Source organism: Lithobates pipiens, unplaced genomic scaffold (assembly GCF_037356315.1).
Source record: "Lithobates pipiens isolate NorthernLeopardFrog02 unplaced genomic scaffold, aLitPip1_a1.2 Scaffold_16, whole genome shotgun sequence".
Classification (NCBI taxonomy): domain Eukaryota; kingdom Metazoa; phylum Chordata; class Amphibia; order Anura; family Ranidae; genus Lithobates; species Lithobates pipiens.
Window position 1 is genome coordinate 393,292,125 of NW_027507748.1, and position 18,170 is coordinate 393,310,294.

General features: G+C 44.4%; 1 protein-coding gene across 1 annotated transcript in view; it reads right to left on the reverse strand.

Annotated features, from left to right (window-relative positions):
• The window catches only part of NXN (nucleoredoxin), a 201,280-nt gene extending 190,471 nt beyond the window's left edge, over positions 1–10,809 (reverse strand). Inside the window, exon 1 of the mRNA XM_077482299.1 lies at positions 10,320–10,809. Within this exon, the coding sequence (XP_077338425.1) occupies positions 10,320–10,646 (327 nt within the window). The 5' untranslated portion in view covers positions 10,647–10,809. The remainder of the gene's footprint in view (positions 1–10,319) is intronic.
• Between the last annotated feature and the right edge of the window lie 7,361 nt (positions 10,810–18,170).

Here is an 18,170-nt window from a genome sequence, read left to right on the forward strand (position 1 = left end):
TCATTCAGAGAACACCTCGGCAAGTCCTCAGACCCCTCTGATACCATGGGTTCAAACATTTTCTCTTAAAGAACAGCAGCAATAAGGAAATGCACCAGAATCATTAAATCAGAAATAGTTTACTCAATGAAATGAATAGAACAAAAATCTAAGAACCAACCTGAGTTTACACCTCAAAAGATGGTTTTACTCAAGATATTTTTGGTAGCAAAATAACCATCACCTCTAAGCTTCAAACAATGAACACTACTTCCTAAACTCAAATAAGTGCATATAATATGTGAGTAGGCTACAGGAGAGTAGAGGAATGACTATTACGATTGTCAGACCCCTCTCTACTGCTCCCTCCCACATAAATGGTTAACCACATCAATACCGGGCCTATTCTGGCACTCCTCTCCTACATGTAAAAATCATAATTTGTTTGCTAGAAAATTACTCAGAACCCCCAAAAATTATATATTTTTTTTTTAGCAGACACCATAGGGAATAAAATTGCAGTCATTGCAACATTTTATCTCCCACAGTATTTGCGCAACAATTTTTCAAACTTTTTTGTATAATGTGAAAGATGATGTTACACCAAGTAAATAGATACCCAACATGTCACGCTTTAAAATTGCGCACACTCATGGAATGACGCTAAACTTCAGTACTTAAAAATCTCCATAGGCGTCCCTTTAAATTTTTTTACAGGTTACATAGAGAGTTACAGAGGAGGTCTAGAGCTAGAATTGTTGATTGCACTCTAAAGCACGTGGCGATACCTCACATTTGTAGTTTGAATGGCGTTTACATATGTGGGCGGGACTAACGTGTACGTTCACTTTTGAGCACGAGCTACTGGGGACAGGGGAGTTTAAAAAAACAAATTTTTTTATTTTACTTTATTTTTTTATTTTTACAACTTTTTTTTTGATCGCTTTTATTCCTATTACAAGGAATGTTAACATCCCTTGTGATAGAAATCTATGTGAGAGGTCCTCTTTATGGAGAGATATGGGGTCAGTAAGACCCCACATCTCTCCTCCAGGCTGGAAAGCATGAGATTGTGAAAAAAAAAAATTCACCAATCCCATGCTGACAGCCGCGTTCGCAGCTTTGTTTACTTCCGGGAACGCGGGCGTGACATCATAACATTGCGCCCGGGCCTCCGACGGTCATAGAGATGACTGGTGACCATTTGGTCACCGGAAATCTCTATCATCATCATCCAGCGCCGGACGATTCTTTCTCCGGGTCTCCGATGGCACCGGAGAGAGCCCGGAGAAGGACCAGATGGCAGCGGGAGTGGGCTGTCCCCTCCCGTCGCCTGTAAGAACGATCAAGCGGCAGAACTGCCACTATGATTGTTCTTATGGTGCACAGAATCGCCGGCTGAAGAAAAAAAAAAGATATCTGAATGATGCCTGTGGCTGCTAGCATCATTCAGATATTCCCACTGAAAGTCCAGGACGTCATATGACGGCCGTGGGCGGGAAGTGGTTAAACAGCAGATAAACAAGTACAATTTCAGCAAACAGGAACTGTAATACAATCCAACCTGCACTTATAGAGAGTTCCTGGTGAACTGCAGCTTAACAAGCTTCAGCAAAGCAATTCCCTGAAGTGGCGAGGGAGGTGAACATAGTCCATAGTGTTGCTGTGTGGCAATCGGATTTATCTTCAGCTAGCTTTCAGGTGTTTAATGATACTCAAAGAATATTGAATGGTGAAGCAGAATAACTGATCCAATAGATGGTGTATAATCAGCAGACAATATTCATGTGCAAATTGGAACTGTAATTGAATTGACAGTGATCACCGACTTGATGATGTTAAATTCTGTGGAACTATAAGCAACAGCAGAACAATGGATGGCATAGATGTCTGTGTATAGTGTCTACGATATGCTGGACAGAGCCTTGAATGAAAGATGGTAATGAGTGCAGGAAACAATAATGTCTATATACTGTGTCTCTAACAATAGGCTATCATCCGCTCACCACACTGGAAAAGAAGGAGAATGATGATTTCTCAGGAATGTGGCTCAAGGGATGACACCTGGCCACCACGCCACGGTTCACACAAATCCTATATCCTTGAAAGGTGAATGGAACAGGAGCGGCTTCCAGGCTGCCACCGGACAGTGAAGGGGAACTGTCCGCAGGTGTCCTTTCAGATAGCCGCTGGGAAACTCTGCCAGAACAGGACTCAACTCAGCTGCAGCTCACCCTGTAAAAGATTCCGTGCATGCAGATTAACACCAGTCCTAAGAGAGCGTACTAGGCCTCAAGTCTTCCCTCTTATAGTCCCTCCCAGCGGTCTGCTCTTCATCAGCCAGCTGGTAGTTGTAGTTTCATATAAATACAGCCAGAGGGTGAATCATATCTGTATGGACTACATGTCCCAAGATGCTTTGCTCTGTCGTCTCCGATTACAAAAGTAACAAGATAGCCCACACTGAAACGCTAGAGGGAAACAGCTTCCTCTGAAACAATGCTACACAGCATTGTCTCATTGCAGGAATAGATAGAAGATAAGCTCCTGGCTACATCTGCAATAAAATCCACACCGGGAATTCAGCACCACTGAGGGTCAAGGTGAAAGAGGGCTGCAAAAAGCACCAATTTACCACACCTCCTATTAAACATACCTATCGGAATAAGTACTGATCTGTTAAGTGGAATTACAAGTGGGTGCAAAAACCTTGTGGTTATGGATTAGGCACCAGATCAAAAAGACTGCCAATGCTGCTGTTCAAAAGGTCCCCCCATGCTCCTTCATCCAGAGTGGGGACAATAATACAGGTGTGTTACTGCCCAGAACACCAGGTGAAAAATCCAAAGAAAAGAAAAAAGGATGCAGCCACCACATCTGATTGGTAAGCTGCAATATATCACACTTTTGTTTTTTTTTGTTTAATACCAATTTAATGTGTCCAAGCAGGTTCACTTTAATGCATCCCCTCCCAAGAGTACATACTTCTATATCAAGTCACAACACAGAGCTTACACAGAGCTAAGGACTAACACCTCCAGTGTGGCACTGGTCATCTTAGCAGAAAATGTCTAAGCACCAGCACCGTCCCACGCATCAGTCAGACAAATCTTGATTTGTCTCCATTAACACTAGCTACTTCAAAGCATATGAGCAGGTCATGTAAAGGAATGTTTTGCACCCCAAAAACGAGTGATACAAAGGCTAGCGGACTTGGCCATTTTATTTTTGGATATCATTATATATGTGTGTTTTGCTATTTTGATACTTATGAGCAACATTTAAAACAAACCTGAGGCAAAAGGATATAAACATATGCAGGACAAAACTGACAGTACATAAGTTTACTTGTGTGATCTGCCAGTAAAGGATCCTGGCAACTACAGAAAGTTCCTATAATTATAGTACAGTAAATGATAAGCACTCTAATTCAATCTGGACAGGTTAACCTGTATCAGGCAAAACATTGAGAAATAGTTCTTACTCCTCTTATCCAAAGCCCTTTACTGGTGTGAAGTACAAGGTGTGAAAGTTACTGTACCTCTGTGCTAATTAATACCATAGCTAGCACATTGTATAAGGGTTGTACAGCCATTCTTCTGAGATGGACAAGTTCAGCCATTGTAAACATTAGCATGCATCTTACACCAGTGATTTACATAATCATACAAACCTGGTGGAGGGCATATACTAAAACCCTGAAACGTGTTGGCTACAATTATATCAAAAAATCACTTAAAATGAGAACCATGTTCTCATTTTATTATGAGGTTGAGCCCTTATGTAGAGTGCTCAGCTTTTATGCTGCACCCTATTTATTTTTCAATACACATTTTTTGGACACCGGGTTTTATAGTCTATATTTTATGATACATGTCATTTTCTGCTTTGTGCCCTTATACATTTCAGAGTTCCCATCTCACAGCTTAATGGATCTCTAAACTAGCATTCTAAAGCCCTGTTCATTAGTAAAAGGCTGCTGAAAGCAGAAGATGGAAGCTGGCTCTCTTTTTTTTTTTTTTTTTTTTTTTTTTTAATACATAAAAAGATAAAGACCCTGCCATCATGGAAATGCTCAGGAGGCTTGCCACTTAAAGAGGAAGTGGTGGGTTTTTCTTCCCAATTCCCTGCAAAGTAAAGGCATAATGTGATAGAATGCATCGCATGTGACAGTTATCTGCAAATGAAGCCGGCGTCGTCCCCGCTGCAGGCCGCATCTGTCTTTGCCCCTTTTCCTATCAGGGCCGTGGACTCAGGCTCTGCGACTGGCTGGAGCCACATGATGTCACTCCTGCACATTCGCGTGGGAGCACATGTGCCAACGACATCATCAACGCAATAAACAGTAAATATCTCCTAAATGGCGCACGTTTATGAGATATTTGCAGTATCTATAGGTAAGCCTTATAGACAGGATTGTGGGGTACAGCCCCCCAAAAAAGGAAGTCACAACTGGACCGTGCAGCTTAAAACATTGGTTTAATAACAATTATATGAAAAACAACAGACTTGGTAAAATCACCCACTGCCATCACCTGGCCTAGATAAAAAGACAACGTTGTCTATAGTGGTAGCAGCTGCACAGCACATGCATACAAAATTCAATACAAGCCTGGGATGTCTGTAAACCTCCAAATTGTATGTATAAAAATACCAGTATGTAGTTGGCAATATATGAAAATTATTCTACCGCTCAACAGTAGTGCAATATTAACTGTTAACTGCGCTGATATCATTGGCGCATGCGCACTGAAGGAATCGCCGCCCGTGCCATTTATGCAAGTGAGTGTGTCGTGACGGGAGCCTCCTATGCACATGCGTGGGAGTCACGACATGTGGCTCCAGCCAGTCATAGAGCCCACAATCCTTTCTATATGCCAATTTGAGTTACTTGGACCGCACCTATACATGTGAGTTAAACATTTGGGACGCTGCATTTGCTCATACATTGAGCTTTGCAGATTTTGGACAATGGTGAGTTTTGGCACAAACCTTTCAGTTTTTCTAGGTTTACCTGTAGGTACAACTTACAAAGGGAGGTTTACAAGCTCTTTAAAACCAAACTTGCACGCTGCTCTGCAGTCATCCAAATTCTTGGATGATATCTTATCAGCTGTTAGAAAAAAAGGCCAAGATATGGCTGATTACAAGACTGAAATTAGTTGTAAACCCTTACATATGCCAAGTGAAGTGGCTGGCCTCAGGTGATACACAGAGATGAAACAAATCCTCATACATAAGTTGTTCCAATTCATCTGCAGTCTTCTCTTTTCCACTGCCATTCAAAGTGCTACATTTATACAGCTTGTCTGAAAGTTCAGAAAAAAAAAAGTGGCTGAGAGCTGAAATTGCACTCTGCAGATGTCTGAAAGCTGATTGGAGGGAAGCGACACATCCCATTCACACAGCACACAGGAACAGAGCCAAGGCCATAAATCAGTTGGAGGTTCCTCCCCTGTCACCTATTTTCCCTTGGTGTCAGGAAAACTTGTCAGAACTGATTCATGCTGATAGCAGAGGAATGGAGCAGCAGACTGAAATCACACTTAGCACTCTAGACTGAGAAAAGTACACACTATAGAGATATATGCTTTATTCATATTTCCTGTCCGAGGCTTACAACCACTTTAACGTATGTTCAATTTCCCTAACGTTGACGTGAAGTTTTTTTCCTTTTTTAGCTTTGTTTCCTATTCATTTACACACACACCCAAACACATTTCTTTTAACCTTATTTGAAGCATAATATTCATACAAAGGCCAAAACTTTTTTTAAACATGCCCTCAATGTTACTCAACAAATCCAATAAAATTGCACAATCGTATCCTCCAAAAATAACAGTAACAAGAAAAGTGGATGTTTCTTGTTTAGAAGGCAATGTGGCCATGTTTTCAAACCAAACTATAAACACGAACACTCTTTGTTAGCATTACCACAATTTACATTTTCCAGCACATTGTGACCCAGGTTTAACAAACCCACAATTTCCATTTTCCCGATGCATAAAAAAAAAAATCTGAAAGGGTCTCATACAGCTGAAAAAAGTAGCACTTAAAATGAACAGCAGGGCAGAATTCACTAACCCAAAGCAACCAATACCACCTCACCTTTCACTGGTATGACCTCGGTCCCCTGAAACCTGAACAACTATGTTTACTGCCCTATGCTATTATCAGTTTGTTAGAGGTCTATGAAATCTGTGAAATGCTGCATAGGATGTCAGCACTACACAAACTGGAAAAAATAAAAAAAGTTTCCCAAGCTGTCTACAACGAATAGTCAAAAGTGAACGTTTCATTAAAATACTGGGTAATTATCTGTACATACATAGTGTACAATTGAGCTGCCTGCTGTACTTTAATAATAGCAACATTCTGTAGAGAATTTGCTACTTCGCATAAAACAAAGAAATCTCTTGTATAAATTGACAGTTACTGTTTGCATTGCCACACTAACCACTCAGATTTAATGCATAAGCCTGTCTACCCAGCATTAGAAGGAAGAATTTGGTTGATAAAGGAAACTCAGGAGGTAAACCAGTCAGACACACAGACAACTAAAACTGAGCAGGATTAGAAAATGTGTGAGCAGAGGTTACCTGTCAAAATGATCCACAGATGATGCAGTGTTGTGTAAATCCCAATTTTTCCTATAAAAACTAAGTCTGCCCCACCCCATTCACGCCTCCTTACTTGTCCTTTATTATGGTAGGCATATTGATGGACCAATAGGAGGTGTGAGAGAAGGAAGGCCAATCTCACTCTTCAGAGGAAAAGCTAAACTTTGTATATAACTTCAGCAGCTTATAACTACTGATCAATTCAATATACACGTTAAAAAAAAAAAAAAAAAAAAAAAAAAAAGATAATCTTACCTAAGCATTCTTTTCATAATGTGCTCCGCTTTAATTTGTAAAGGTTTACATGTTCTAAGGCTTATTCAGTATATTCAATGGCAATGCAGAATGTATACAAAAAAATAAATAAAAAATCACGTATGATGCAGTAAATTGACTACCAATTGAATATTCTGATTACTTTACTACAACGACTGCATTTGGAATAAGGCTCTTACAGTAAACACCTCGAGCAATATTAAAAAAATGTCCCTACAACATTTACAGCATATCTTATCTTTGGGTTGGCAAGAACTATGTATCCATGTATACACAGGCTAAGTCACACTCAGGTGCTGTGCAGCTGCTTGAGGGCCCTCTGGGTTTAGCGGCAGGAATGCACATGTACTGGAACCCCCTAATGCTCTCCAGTAGAGCTTGGACATGCTCACATGTAGGGTAGGTAAGAAGCAGAAGCCATTCCTCACAATATTCCAACTCTTCCATTGGTCTACAAAAATGATGTTTTACAGAGGACACCACCTTTCTGCCAAATGTGTTGCTATACATAATTGATTTTCCATTTTCTTATGGCGTTCTCTGTATAACAACAGTTACACATTATGGAGAACGATGAGTCTGTACAGCATCCTAAAGGCTCTTCCCCTATAGCGATTGATCTATGGACCGTGCGAGAATTCAGACAGCATCTCAAAAGACACTTTTCATCTACATCCTTTTATCTATGGACTATGAGTGTTTTGAGAACATACCAAATTCTACGCTTTCAAATAAATCTATCTATGAACCATGAGCGTTCAGAGAGCATCCTAAAGGCTATTATTTTTCACCTACACCTTTTTATCTATGGACCACAAAAGAGTTAAAGCGGGAGTCCGCCGTTTTTTTTTTTTTTTTTTAAAAGCCAGCAGCTACAAATACTGCAGCTGCTGACTTTAAAAATAATGACACTTACCCGCCCAGCGTGCCCGCGATGTTGGCACCCAAAGCCGATCTCTCGATCGTCTCTCGGGTGCTGCCGCCGCCATCTTGGGTATGGGAATCAGGAAGTGGAGCCTTTTCGGCTTAATTTCCCGGTTCCCTACTGCGCATGCGCGAGTCGCGCTGCACAATAAGGATGGTCCCCGCTGTCTCTGGGATCCATGTGTTTACCAGCAGGCAGCGGGGGACCTTCGGAAAGGGGCGTAGATTCTGCGGAAAGGGGCGTACTTTCTGCAGAATCTACGCCGGAAGTGGGTGCAGATACCTGTACTGTACAGATACCTGCACCCCCCCTCCCCCCTGAAAGGTGCCAATTGTGGCGCCGGAGGGGGGGAGGGTTCCAATGAGTGGAAGGTCCACTTTAGGGTGGACCTCCGCTTTAAGACAGCATCCTAGGATTCTCTTCACCTACATCTATCAATCCATAGACTGTAATAGAGATTGGAGAGCATCTCAAAGGCTACTCTTACCCAAGATCTATGGATCACAAAAAAGTTCAGAGAGCACTCCAAATGCTATTTTTACCTGTATTTATTTGTCTATGAACCATGAGAGAGTTCAGAGAGCACCCCAAAAGAATTTCTTACCTAAATCTATCGAAACACTGGGATACATTTTAGAGAGCATCCCAAAAGCTAATCTTTTCCCATATTTATGGACCACAAAAAGTACTGAGACCACCCCAGAGGCTAATTTTTACCTAGAGTATTTTTCTATGGCCCATGAGAGTTCAGAGGGCATGCCAAAGGATTCTCTTCATCTATATCTATCTATGATTGGTGATAGATTTTGGAGAGCATCCCAAAGACTGCTTTTCACCTACATCTACTTATAAAACTATGATAGAGTTTGAGAGCATCCCAAAAGATAACCGTTCCTAACATTTATCCATCTATGGACTGTGAGTGATTTCAGAAGGTTGCTTTTCACCTAAACCTATTTATCTTTGGACTGAGAGAGAATTTGGAGACCATCTCAACTGCCCTTTATCTACATCTATTTATCTATGGACCGTGAGAAAGTTCAAGGTGCATCCCAAAGGCTACTTTTTACCCATCTCTATTTGTCTATGGACCACCAGAGAGTTAAGACAGCATCCCAAATTAATCTCTTCATCTACATCTACTTAAAGACTGTGATAGGGTTTAAAGACCATCCCAAAGACTACTCTTTCCTAATATTTATGGGTCATGGAAAAAAAAAAAAAGTCCAGGAAGCATCTCAAAGGCTACGTTTTACCTACATCTATTTGTCTATTGGTCATGAGAGAGTTTAGCCTTCACCTATATCCATTGGTGATAGAGTTTGGAGTGCATCTCAAAGGCTGCTTTTCAGAGAGCATCTCAAAAAGATTCCCCTTACCTACATCTATTTATGGACTGTGATGTTTGAAGAGTACCCCAAGGGCTTCCCTTCCCCAACATCTATGAACTGTGAGAGAGTGTTTAAAGTGCACCCATGGACTATGATAGAGTTTGGAGAGCATCCCGAAAGCTACCCTTCCCCAACATCTATCTACCTATGGATTTTGAGAGAACCCAGAGTGCATCCTAAAGGCTGCTATTCACCTCCTACATCTAATTATCCATGGACAGTGAGAGTTTGGAGAGCATCCAAAAGGCTGCTCCCCACCTACATCTATGGACTGTGAGAGAGTTCAGGGTGCACCCCAACTGCTCTTCGCCTACATCTAATTTATGTATGGACTGACAGAGTTTGGACAGCATCCCAAAGGTTGCTCCCCACCTTCCTCCATCTATTGACTGAGTTCAGGGTGCATCCCAACTTCTCTTCATCTACATATATTTATCTATGGACCGTGAGAGAGTTCAGAGGGCATCCTAAAGGCTACTTGTCATCTACATCTATCTGTACACAGTGAATGTACAGTGTTTGTATTTGGCATGTAAATTACAAAGGGAGGAAAGTGGGGGGGGGGTATAGAAAATGGTTCCAGCATTGACCCTTTGCTGACTTCTTCCAATACTGGTTGCAGCATATAACAAACATAAAAAAAGTTTATACCCAGTAAGGTTAAAAGACACTTTGGTAAAGATCACGTACTCAGATACCCAGTGAGCATTAACTTAGCCACTAGAATACATGTTCTTATGTGTTGGGTTTTTCAATCCCCAAGGAAGGAATGCACAGCCTTCACAGCTAACCGAGCATCTGATGATCCTATGGCAGAGAGATGAGACTGCAATCCTATCATGGTTCTAGAATAGCATTGCCCAACACTGATAAACAAGATCCTCCCTCTTTTGTATCATAGGGATATAGGATTGTGAAGTCCTAATAAAAGGGATCCCATGAATGATGACTCCCATAGATCTTTGCTGACCATGCCAGGTGTAGGATGAGTTGTGGGTGGCTGTCACTGGGGACTATGCTGTCTATGGTGAGATGGTGCACCTGTACCAATCAGAGGGTCCCCCACCCCTTGTACACAGTACAGCCAGGCTCGGTAACAATGGCAGTCTTCCCCCAAGCCCTCCTCACCTTCTTGTGTTTCTCCTGGTAGGGCAGTGCCAGCCAGGGCATGTCCTTGAGGAAGAGCTGCCATTTCTTCTGATCTGGGTCTGAAGAGATGAAGACGATCTCCAGGCGCTCCCGTGTCTTGCAGTAGAAGTCAGTAAGGCCGGGTAGCAGCTGCTGACAAGGGGCGCTCACCCCACAGCCGAACAGCAGCCCTATGAGAGTGACCCGGGAGCACAGAGACTGTACGTCCACCTCCTCCCGTTCCGCCGTCACCAGCTTCTCCCCCAGCAGTTCCAGCAGCAGCCCAGACTCGCCACCGCCCCGCTTCTCCCCTTGCGGTGCCGACATTCTGCTCGGCCCTCCCAGCTATGGCTCCTGGACAGGCTCGGGCTTCACAGACGCGCTCCCCGGCGGCCGGGAGGGGACGAGCCGCGTGCGCCACACGAGCTGCGCCGGAGTCCGGGCTGCACTCCGTCGATTGGCTGCGGCCGACAGAGCCGGCTGCACATGGGCACAGGGAGAGAGGGGGAGGAGACCAAGGGGGGCTATGTGTGTGTGTGTGTGGGAAAGAGTGCCACCTGGGTGCCATGGGGGGAGAGCTGGGTGTGGGAAGTGGGCCACTGCTATTCATAAAGACAGGAATAAAACTGCAATATCAGAGGAAACTCCCCATCTCTATCCCAACATTCCTTCATTGCTTTATGGAATTCCATATAATGACGCATTCCTCAACATAAAGCAGCACCCTAAAATAATATATATAGACAACCATTGGTATTAAAGTGGTTGTATACTCAGTTTTTTAACTTTTACCTACAGGAAAGCCTATAATAAGGCTTACCTGTAGGTAAAAAAAATATCTCCTAAACCTGTACAGTTTAGGAGATATTCCCCTCGGTATGCGCCGCTGACTGCAGCGGCACATGCGCACAAGGGGATTCTCGGCCTGAAAATCCGGCAGTGGCCAGCGCCGGAATGAAATCTCCCACGCGCATTCGCGGGAGTGACGATATCGCGGCTCCGGCCACTCACAGCGCCGGAGCCGCGATACCCGGAAGAAACGCCGAGGGAGCATGTCAGCTCCCTCGGCGTGGATCGGGCCAGATGTCGGGGCCTCGTTCTAAGGTAAGTATTTCATAATGAGCTAGTATGCGGTGCATACTAGCTCATTATGCCTTTTGCTTTGCAGGTTTAAAAAAAAAAAAAAATGTGCGGGTTTACTACCGCTTTAAGTAGAACTATAGGCAAAATGTTTTTTTTTTTCTCCATTTTGGATATAAGAGAGGGTTATAAGCACCTGGTGCTTAGTTTTCTGGGGGGTGCCTGTGGCCCCCAGCAAGCCAACAACCCCCACCCTTGCTTGACCTCCCTCCCTCGTGGATCGATCAGCTGCCAGGCGCTCCACCAACCCAGCACTTACCCCATCCAGGTCGCAGCTTCCCCCTATGTGTCCTTCCGCTTTTTGCTGGTCACTTCTCCTTCCAGCCAATTGGGTCTCAGATCCCTCTTCCTAATTGGTCGGGAGGAGAAAAAGGAAGACAATAGCAAATATTTGTAGGGCTCTGGAGTTTAGTCAGGGAGCTCCTCACAAATTTGCTTGCCAAGAGTAGTTATCTTGCTTGATTGATAGGGATCTATTGATTTCTCTCTAAGTTTAGCCTTGTTGCACTTTTCACTTCAACCACTAGGTGGCCGCGCACTTGGTGGTACTAGATACGAGAAGGTCAAGTTGTGGGTATATGGGTATCTCAGCCACTGGGCAGGGGATTTCTTGAATCCCTTGGCCTGCTGGGAGAACCTATATATTTGGGTGAGGTGATCTATGTTCTGTGCCACCCGGACGGCCATCTGGGTGGACGGCCATCTGGGTGGACGTGTGTAGTCTGCCCCAGGCAGGAGATTGGGCCTATCCCAGGGGCATCTGGCTTCTAGGCTGTCTGAGGGCCTATCCAGAAGAAGGAGAGCAGCACAGGGTTGGGACTGCGGCTTGCAGTCCAAGCAGAAGTGACGGTTCTGCCGGCAGGAGAACCTGTCAGTGTTTGGAGATAGAAGGGAAGCTGTTGCCACAAAGGGACCAATCGCCTTTACCAGGGACCACAGTGAGTAACTAAAGCAATTTTCAGAACCATATTCTCACCGAAAGGGCACGGTGGAGAATCGGGAAACTTCAGGCCGTGATCAAGTCAGGGACCCAACCAGTGGAGGAGACGCTTGCAGAGCAGTCTTGTGTGTCGAGCCAGGGACCGAGTCGGTTAGCAGGGGTGAAGCTTGAGAAGTATCTGGAGTGCCAAGCTAGGGACCCAGCAGAGAAGTGATGCTTGAGGAAATACCACCACAAACCTTGGAGGGGCTCAAGGCTTCTCATAGTCAGTGAATCAGAGGGTCTAGTGAGAGACCAGGAGCTCAGTATTGAAGAACTACAAGGAGCAATTCTAGTGGAGCTGAAAGAACTGTTATGTTTGAGTTAGGAACTGTTAAAGGACTGTTACCATAGGAGACAGCATTCCTGCAAGTGCAGATGTGGCTTCTTGCTGGGGCCTTTCCCTGCATGGTTGTCTTCCTATTGAAGTCTTGGGGTCTGCCAATTGCCAACTATCTACGGCAGCGGCATCCCGTGCACTGTGGGCACACGGGCGCCTCCCCCCCCACCCATGCATCGGCCCCTTTCAGGACACCAGACATATGGATTCCTATAGCGGGGGCGGGAGGGGGTGGTACTTTTTGAAGCATCTGATTAGAGCCAGAGGCTCTAATAATCTTCAAAATAGGGTGGGCTCGGGGCGCAGAGAGTGACCATAGCAAATTAATTTTCACACTAACCTTCCTCCCCACCAATCAGGAGGCACGGCGTTAATTGATAGGGGGGGTTTCAATATTTTTCAGTTTGTTTGTGTCCCCCCAAAAATTTGGAGCACCAGCGGCCACTGATCTAAGGGTGTCCTGGCCCTAACCCCCTTTCCCCCAAAAATATCTAAAAAGGACTGTCAAAAGAAATTAAATCCCCTTTTTACATCCACAAAGTGTCTTGCGCCACAATCTTTTCACCCACTATGCCTCACAACCCATCACATATTGAATGATGTCAGCTATCTTTGGCCTTGGAGGTCCTTCATTAGACCAAACGAGCTAAAACACCTTGCTACATATTAATTTGCTAATGTCACACAACTGGGTGTGCTCTGGGCACAGTGCCTCAGGCTCTAATCACGTGCTTAAAAAAAAAGTAATTGAAAACCATGCATGTAGATTAGGGGCCGGACGTATGGATTAGGGGTCAGAACCACCATATAAGCAGCCGCCACTGGTTATAACCGATGTCAGATTTTTTTTCACCATCTGTGTACCATTGCAGAGATTTCCCTTTACTTCCTGTCCCATAGCCAAACAGGAAGTGAGAGTAAATCTCTGCAAATTAGGGGAACTCCTTGGGGACCCCCATGTCATCAGAACTAGTGCCTGCATTGGAAGATTCCCCCTTTTCGGGGACAACCAAAAATGTTGGATTTTATTTTAATTTCCCTTTCAATGCTAATGGTAAACAGGACAAATAGAGAGGGGGAAGCTCTGTAACGGCGCCACAGACAGCAATAAAAACTGACAGGGTTTCTAACCCTTCTCCACTCTATCCAAAAAAAAAAAGTTTTTCCTTTAGTTATACTTTTAAAGTGAGTATAAGGTTCACTTTTTTAAAAATTAAAATAAACATTTTGGCCTGCAGCCAGCCTGAATTTGTAGGAGGAGACTCGCCCTATAAATATCTGCCCCATTACTCCCCTTTCCACCTTCTTTTCACATTATTATGCTTACAGGATAAGTTCCGGCACAACCTCCTCCGGTGGCTGCAGCACTAATGTTCCCGGCTCGGATGGTGAGATGATGAGGCTCCCCTCTCCTGATCACTGGGGCACACTGCTCCACCGTTACAGCCCGATCCAGGTGCTGCTACTCTCCCCCTCCCGGGTCCGGTTATAGAGTTCAGAGCCCCGCCAGGAGCCTGGTCCCAGTATCAGTACAGACGTCTCTGTGGCTCAGTCCCCCCATGTCTACTTAGCACTGTAGTGGCGGCTGGAGCCAGCCCTGCACTGACAGCTCACATTTCTGCCATACTTTAAATGACTGCTCACCGCTTTGCAGAGGGGGATGCCTTTCACTACTCACTTCAGTTGCCTGACATGTCTTCAGGTTCATAGGCCTGAGTTTACGTTTTTAATTTGCCTGATACGCCTCCGGTAACTCAGCTTTGGTAAATTCAGGAGACTGACACGTTGCAGTCCTGCGCTACGTATACTTCTTCATTCATTACATACATGGTCAAGGTTATATTTCACTTTTAGGTTTTATGGCGTTACACTGTTTACATTGTTACCGTCACGTTTATGGGTATTAACGGATTGAGATGATCATTTTTATTTGGCTTGTGCAGTGGCAAGTCTCCTCACCCATTACACATATGCCATACGTTTTGATTTCACAACTCTCATATCTTTGTCTGACACTTTTTCAAGTATCCAAGGCCTACGTTTACGTTTATAATTTGCCTGCTACGCCTCAGCTAACTCGGCCTTTAGCCAATTCACATTTTCAGGCCTACACTAACAAGAATTTTGTTAACAAATTCACTTCCACCATATGGAATACACTCATAGCACCTTTTTTCTAAGGGGGAAAAAAAAGGGGGGGGGGGGGGGTTTATTGCTTTTTCGTGAATAAATTATTTGCTCATGACAAGTCTTTTTTCTCAGTCAAATAGGTCATGTCACAGGCAGCGGATATTGAAGATTTTGCTTCCATACCTCCTTCTCTGGCCAGGGGTTCAGTACATGGCAGCATGCCCTCCCTGAGATCCTGGACCATCCCCAGGCTCATGGCTCAAATGCAGCACAGGGGTATCTCGTACCCGGTTTCCGGTCACAAAGCCGTATTTCTAAGAATTTTATTCCTAGAGCATCAGGCTTCATTTGTGAGCCACCCTTCATTCGGTCGGGTTATCCCACTCACAATTCACTCCACCCTGAGCTCATTGGCAACCTCCTGTCAGGAGCTACGAGCCAGGGTTGAGGTGTTGGAAAGCTATCCATGCCTGGCCCTGGAGGCAGTCGCCGTTCTTGGCACATCAGCGGTTTCCGGGTCTCCCTTGGTTGGACCTTTAGCCTCAGGTAATGACGCCAGTTCTCTTTCTGTTACTCTGGCTCATTTCATTCCAGCAAATATCAAGAATATATTCTAGATGGTAAAGGCATAAATTTCTCTTTCCTTTTGTTAGTGGCCCATGCTATAGCTGACAACAATCATATGTTGGTGGTCAGGTCTCTGTAGTGGCAAGACCAGGACCACAGGCTTAACCGTAAGCTCTCCTTTCCAGATTTAGCCCTTGCGTTGGTGTCTTTAGGGTCGTTATTAGCTTTGTAGACAAACTCAGCTGATCTACAGAAGCTTATGGCAGTTTTTCTGCACTCAACACCCCACTGGCAAATAAGGAAATTGAAGGCCTGGCTACTACGCTCACTTTCCTGGGGATCATGTTAGACACTCGGTCTGTGTAGGCTAGTCTGCCTGCAAATAAGGTAGCAAGAATCAGACCGTGTCCATGGGTTACAATCTCCCAAGTCTGTTCCAGGAAGGATTTGCAATCACTGCTAGGCATGCAAACTTTGCCATGAGAATCATTTCCCAAGGCAGGATTTTTATTTTTCGGTTGTTGGCACTGTTACCTTTAGCCCCCGACTCAGATTCTCGGGTCAAACTAGATTCCGTGTTTTTTTTCTGATTTACATTTTTGGGACGAGTTCTTCCAGCACTGGAATGGCATCACCATGTTCATCCCTGCAGTTGCGGTCTTGTCTCCTCAGGTCATTACTGATGCTGCAGCCACCAAAGGCTATGCAGCAATTTTTGGCACTCACTGGTTAGCAGGACCATGGCCAAACGAATGTCTGGCAATTCCCAGGTTTGCACAAACATCAGCTTTGGTTGAGATTACCCCATAGGGTCTGCAGCGCAGGTGTGGGGTCACTTATGGACAAGTAAATGTAAGGTTCAATCAGGCTACCTCTGAGATCTTCAACAAGGTAGGTCCAGTTCATTACTCATCATGGCTTTCATATGCAGGCTCATTTGGCTGTCTCTCCAGTTCAAATTCCAGTTGCACTATAGGTTCATTAAGTGATATACAGAATACAGCTGTGGACGCTCTATATCTCGTTTTTAATTATCAGTTGTTTTCCAGCAGGTCCCAGATGCAGACGCTTGTGCCATTCCGTCCCCACACTTCCTGCTTCTAATGATGGATTAGATACTCACTCACTGGGCTATCGCAGTAGGGTTGGTCAACAGGTTATCTGCCAACACGGGGAAGGCTTATAACGCCGCCTGGAATACTTCACTTCAATACCTTCTGGTTTTGTGGCCCTACTGCCTCTCACAGCTAGAACTGTCCCACAACACCATTAAGACACACTTGGCAGGAATACAACATTTGCATCCTTAAGGCATCCTGATAGGGCATCTATATTCTCAGCACATTCAACTGAAGCCATTCTTAAGGGTATCCAGATGGGTAACCCCTCTACCATGGCACAGCGCTCTTGGTCAAACATTACCTCACCCTTCTGATGAACTTAGGGTTGGACCCTAAGTCATACTCAGGTCTTTCAGTATAGGGGCTGCCTCTTGCCAGGGTCTTCCCATTCCCATTATCAAGAGGTTAGGTAGGTGGAAGTCGTCATCCTACTCCAGGGATATATTCAGATCCACATGTCGAGATGTCCCATTGGCACACTTGGCTGATTAATTTGTGGTGCATTTGTTTCAAATAAACCTCCTTTTCATGCTTATCCTACTTTCTTTATTTTTTCCCCTTAGGCATACTGGCCACGTGATAATAGCACACCCCAGGTCACTTTCCCGCTTTCCTCTATTACATTTCCTTGATTATCTTCAAGAAACTCCAAGTACAAGTAGGAAGGCTGGCTGCAGGCCAGCCTGAATTTGTAGGAGGAAGCTTGCCCTATAAATATCTGCCCCATTAACCCCCCCCCCCTTCTGTCTGCGTTTCTCCTCAAGTTATGCCACCCACCCATTCCCTTTGTTTTACTTCTTCTTTATTTCCAATTACTTCTTGGGTATGCCCCCTTTTAGGCATAATGACCATGTGACCACGGCACACCCCAGGTCACTTTCCCGTTTTCCTCTATTACATTTCCTTGAATATCTTTAAGAGACTCAGAGTACAAGTTATATTTTCTGTGATGGCACCCCAAATAGCAAGCAATTTTGCTGCAAGTTTGAAAATTACATGTTAAGCTAATGCTAAACTTGCCAGGCTTCACAATATTGTTGCATAATTGCAGCAAGTCTGCATCGCATGACTCCAGATCAACCTTCTTTACAAAAATTCTGCAAGTCTTCTGCAAGTTCTGGTTCAGTTATGCTGTGCAATAGTAATCCCACCACAGGGGTCACTGTGACTTGCAGAGCTCTTGCTGTAGACTCACCACTGCAACTTTGCTCTAGCTAGAGACTTGCCATGCAAATATGCTAAAAATTGGAAAAGTGTCAACTAGAACTTGTGCTTCAAGTGCTCTGCAAGTGTACAAAATTATCAGTGAAAATGTACAGCAAGTTAACAAGACAATGCAACACCGTCACAAATTTGTGGCAAGTTATCCTTGCTATCTGGGATTGCACAAAGCAGCCCTGATCCTCCTCTTCTGGTGTCCCCACCGCTGCTCTTCCTCTTCGGTGAGTGTCCCCATAGCAAGTTACTTGTTATGGGGGCAAAAACACTTAAAGCATTTATTACCCCAACACTTCATATTCCCGATTAGAGTTGGGCGAAACTCCTAGGGCTGCCCTATGAGTGTCATTGGAAAA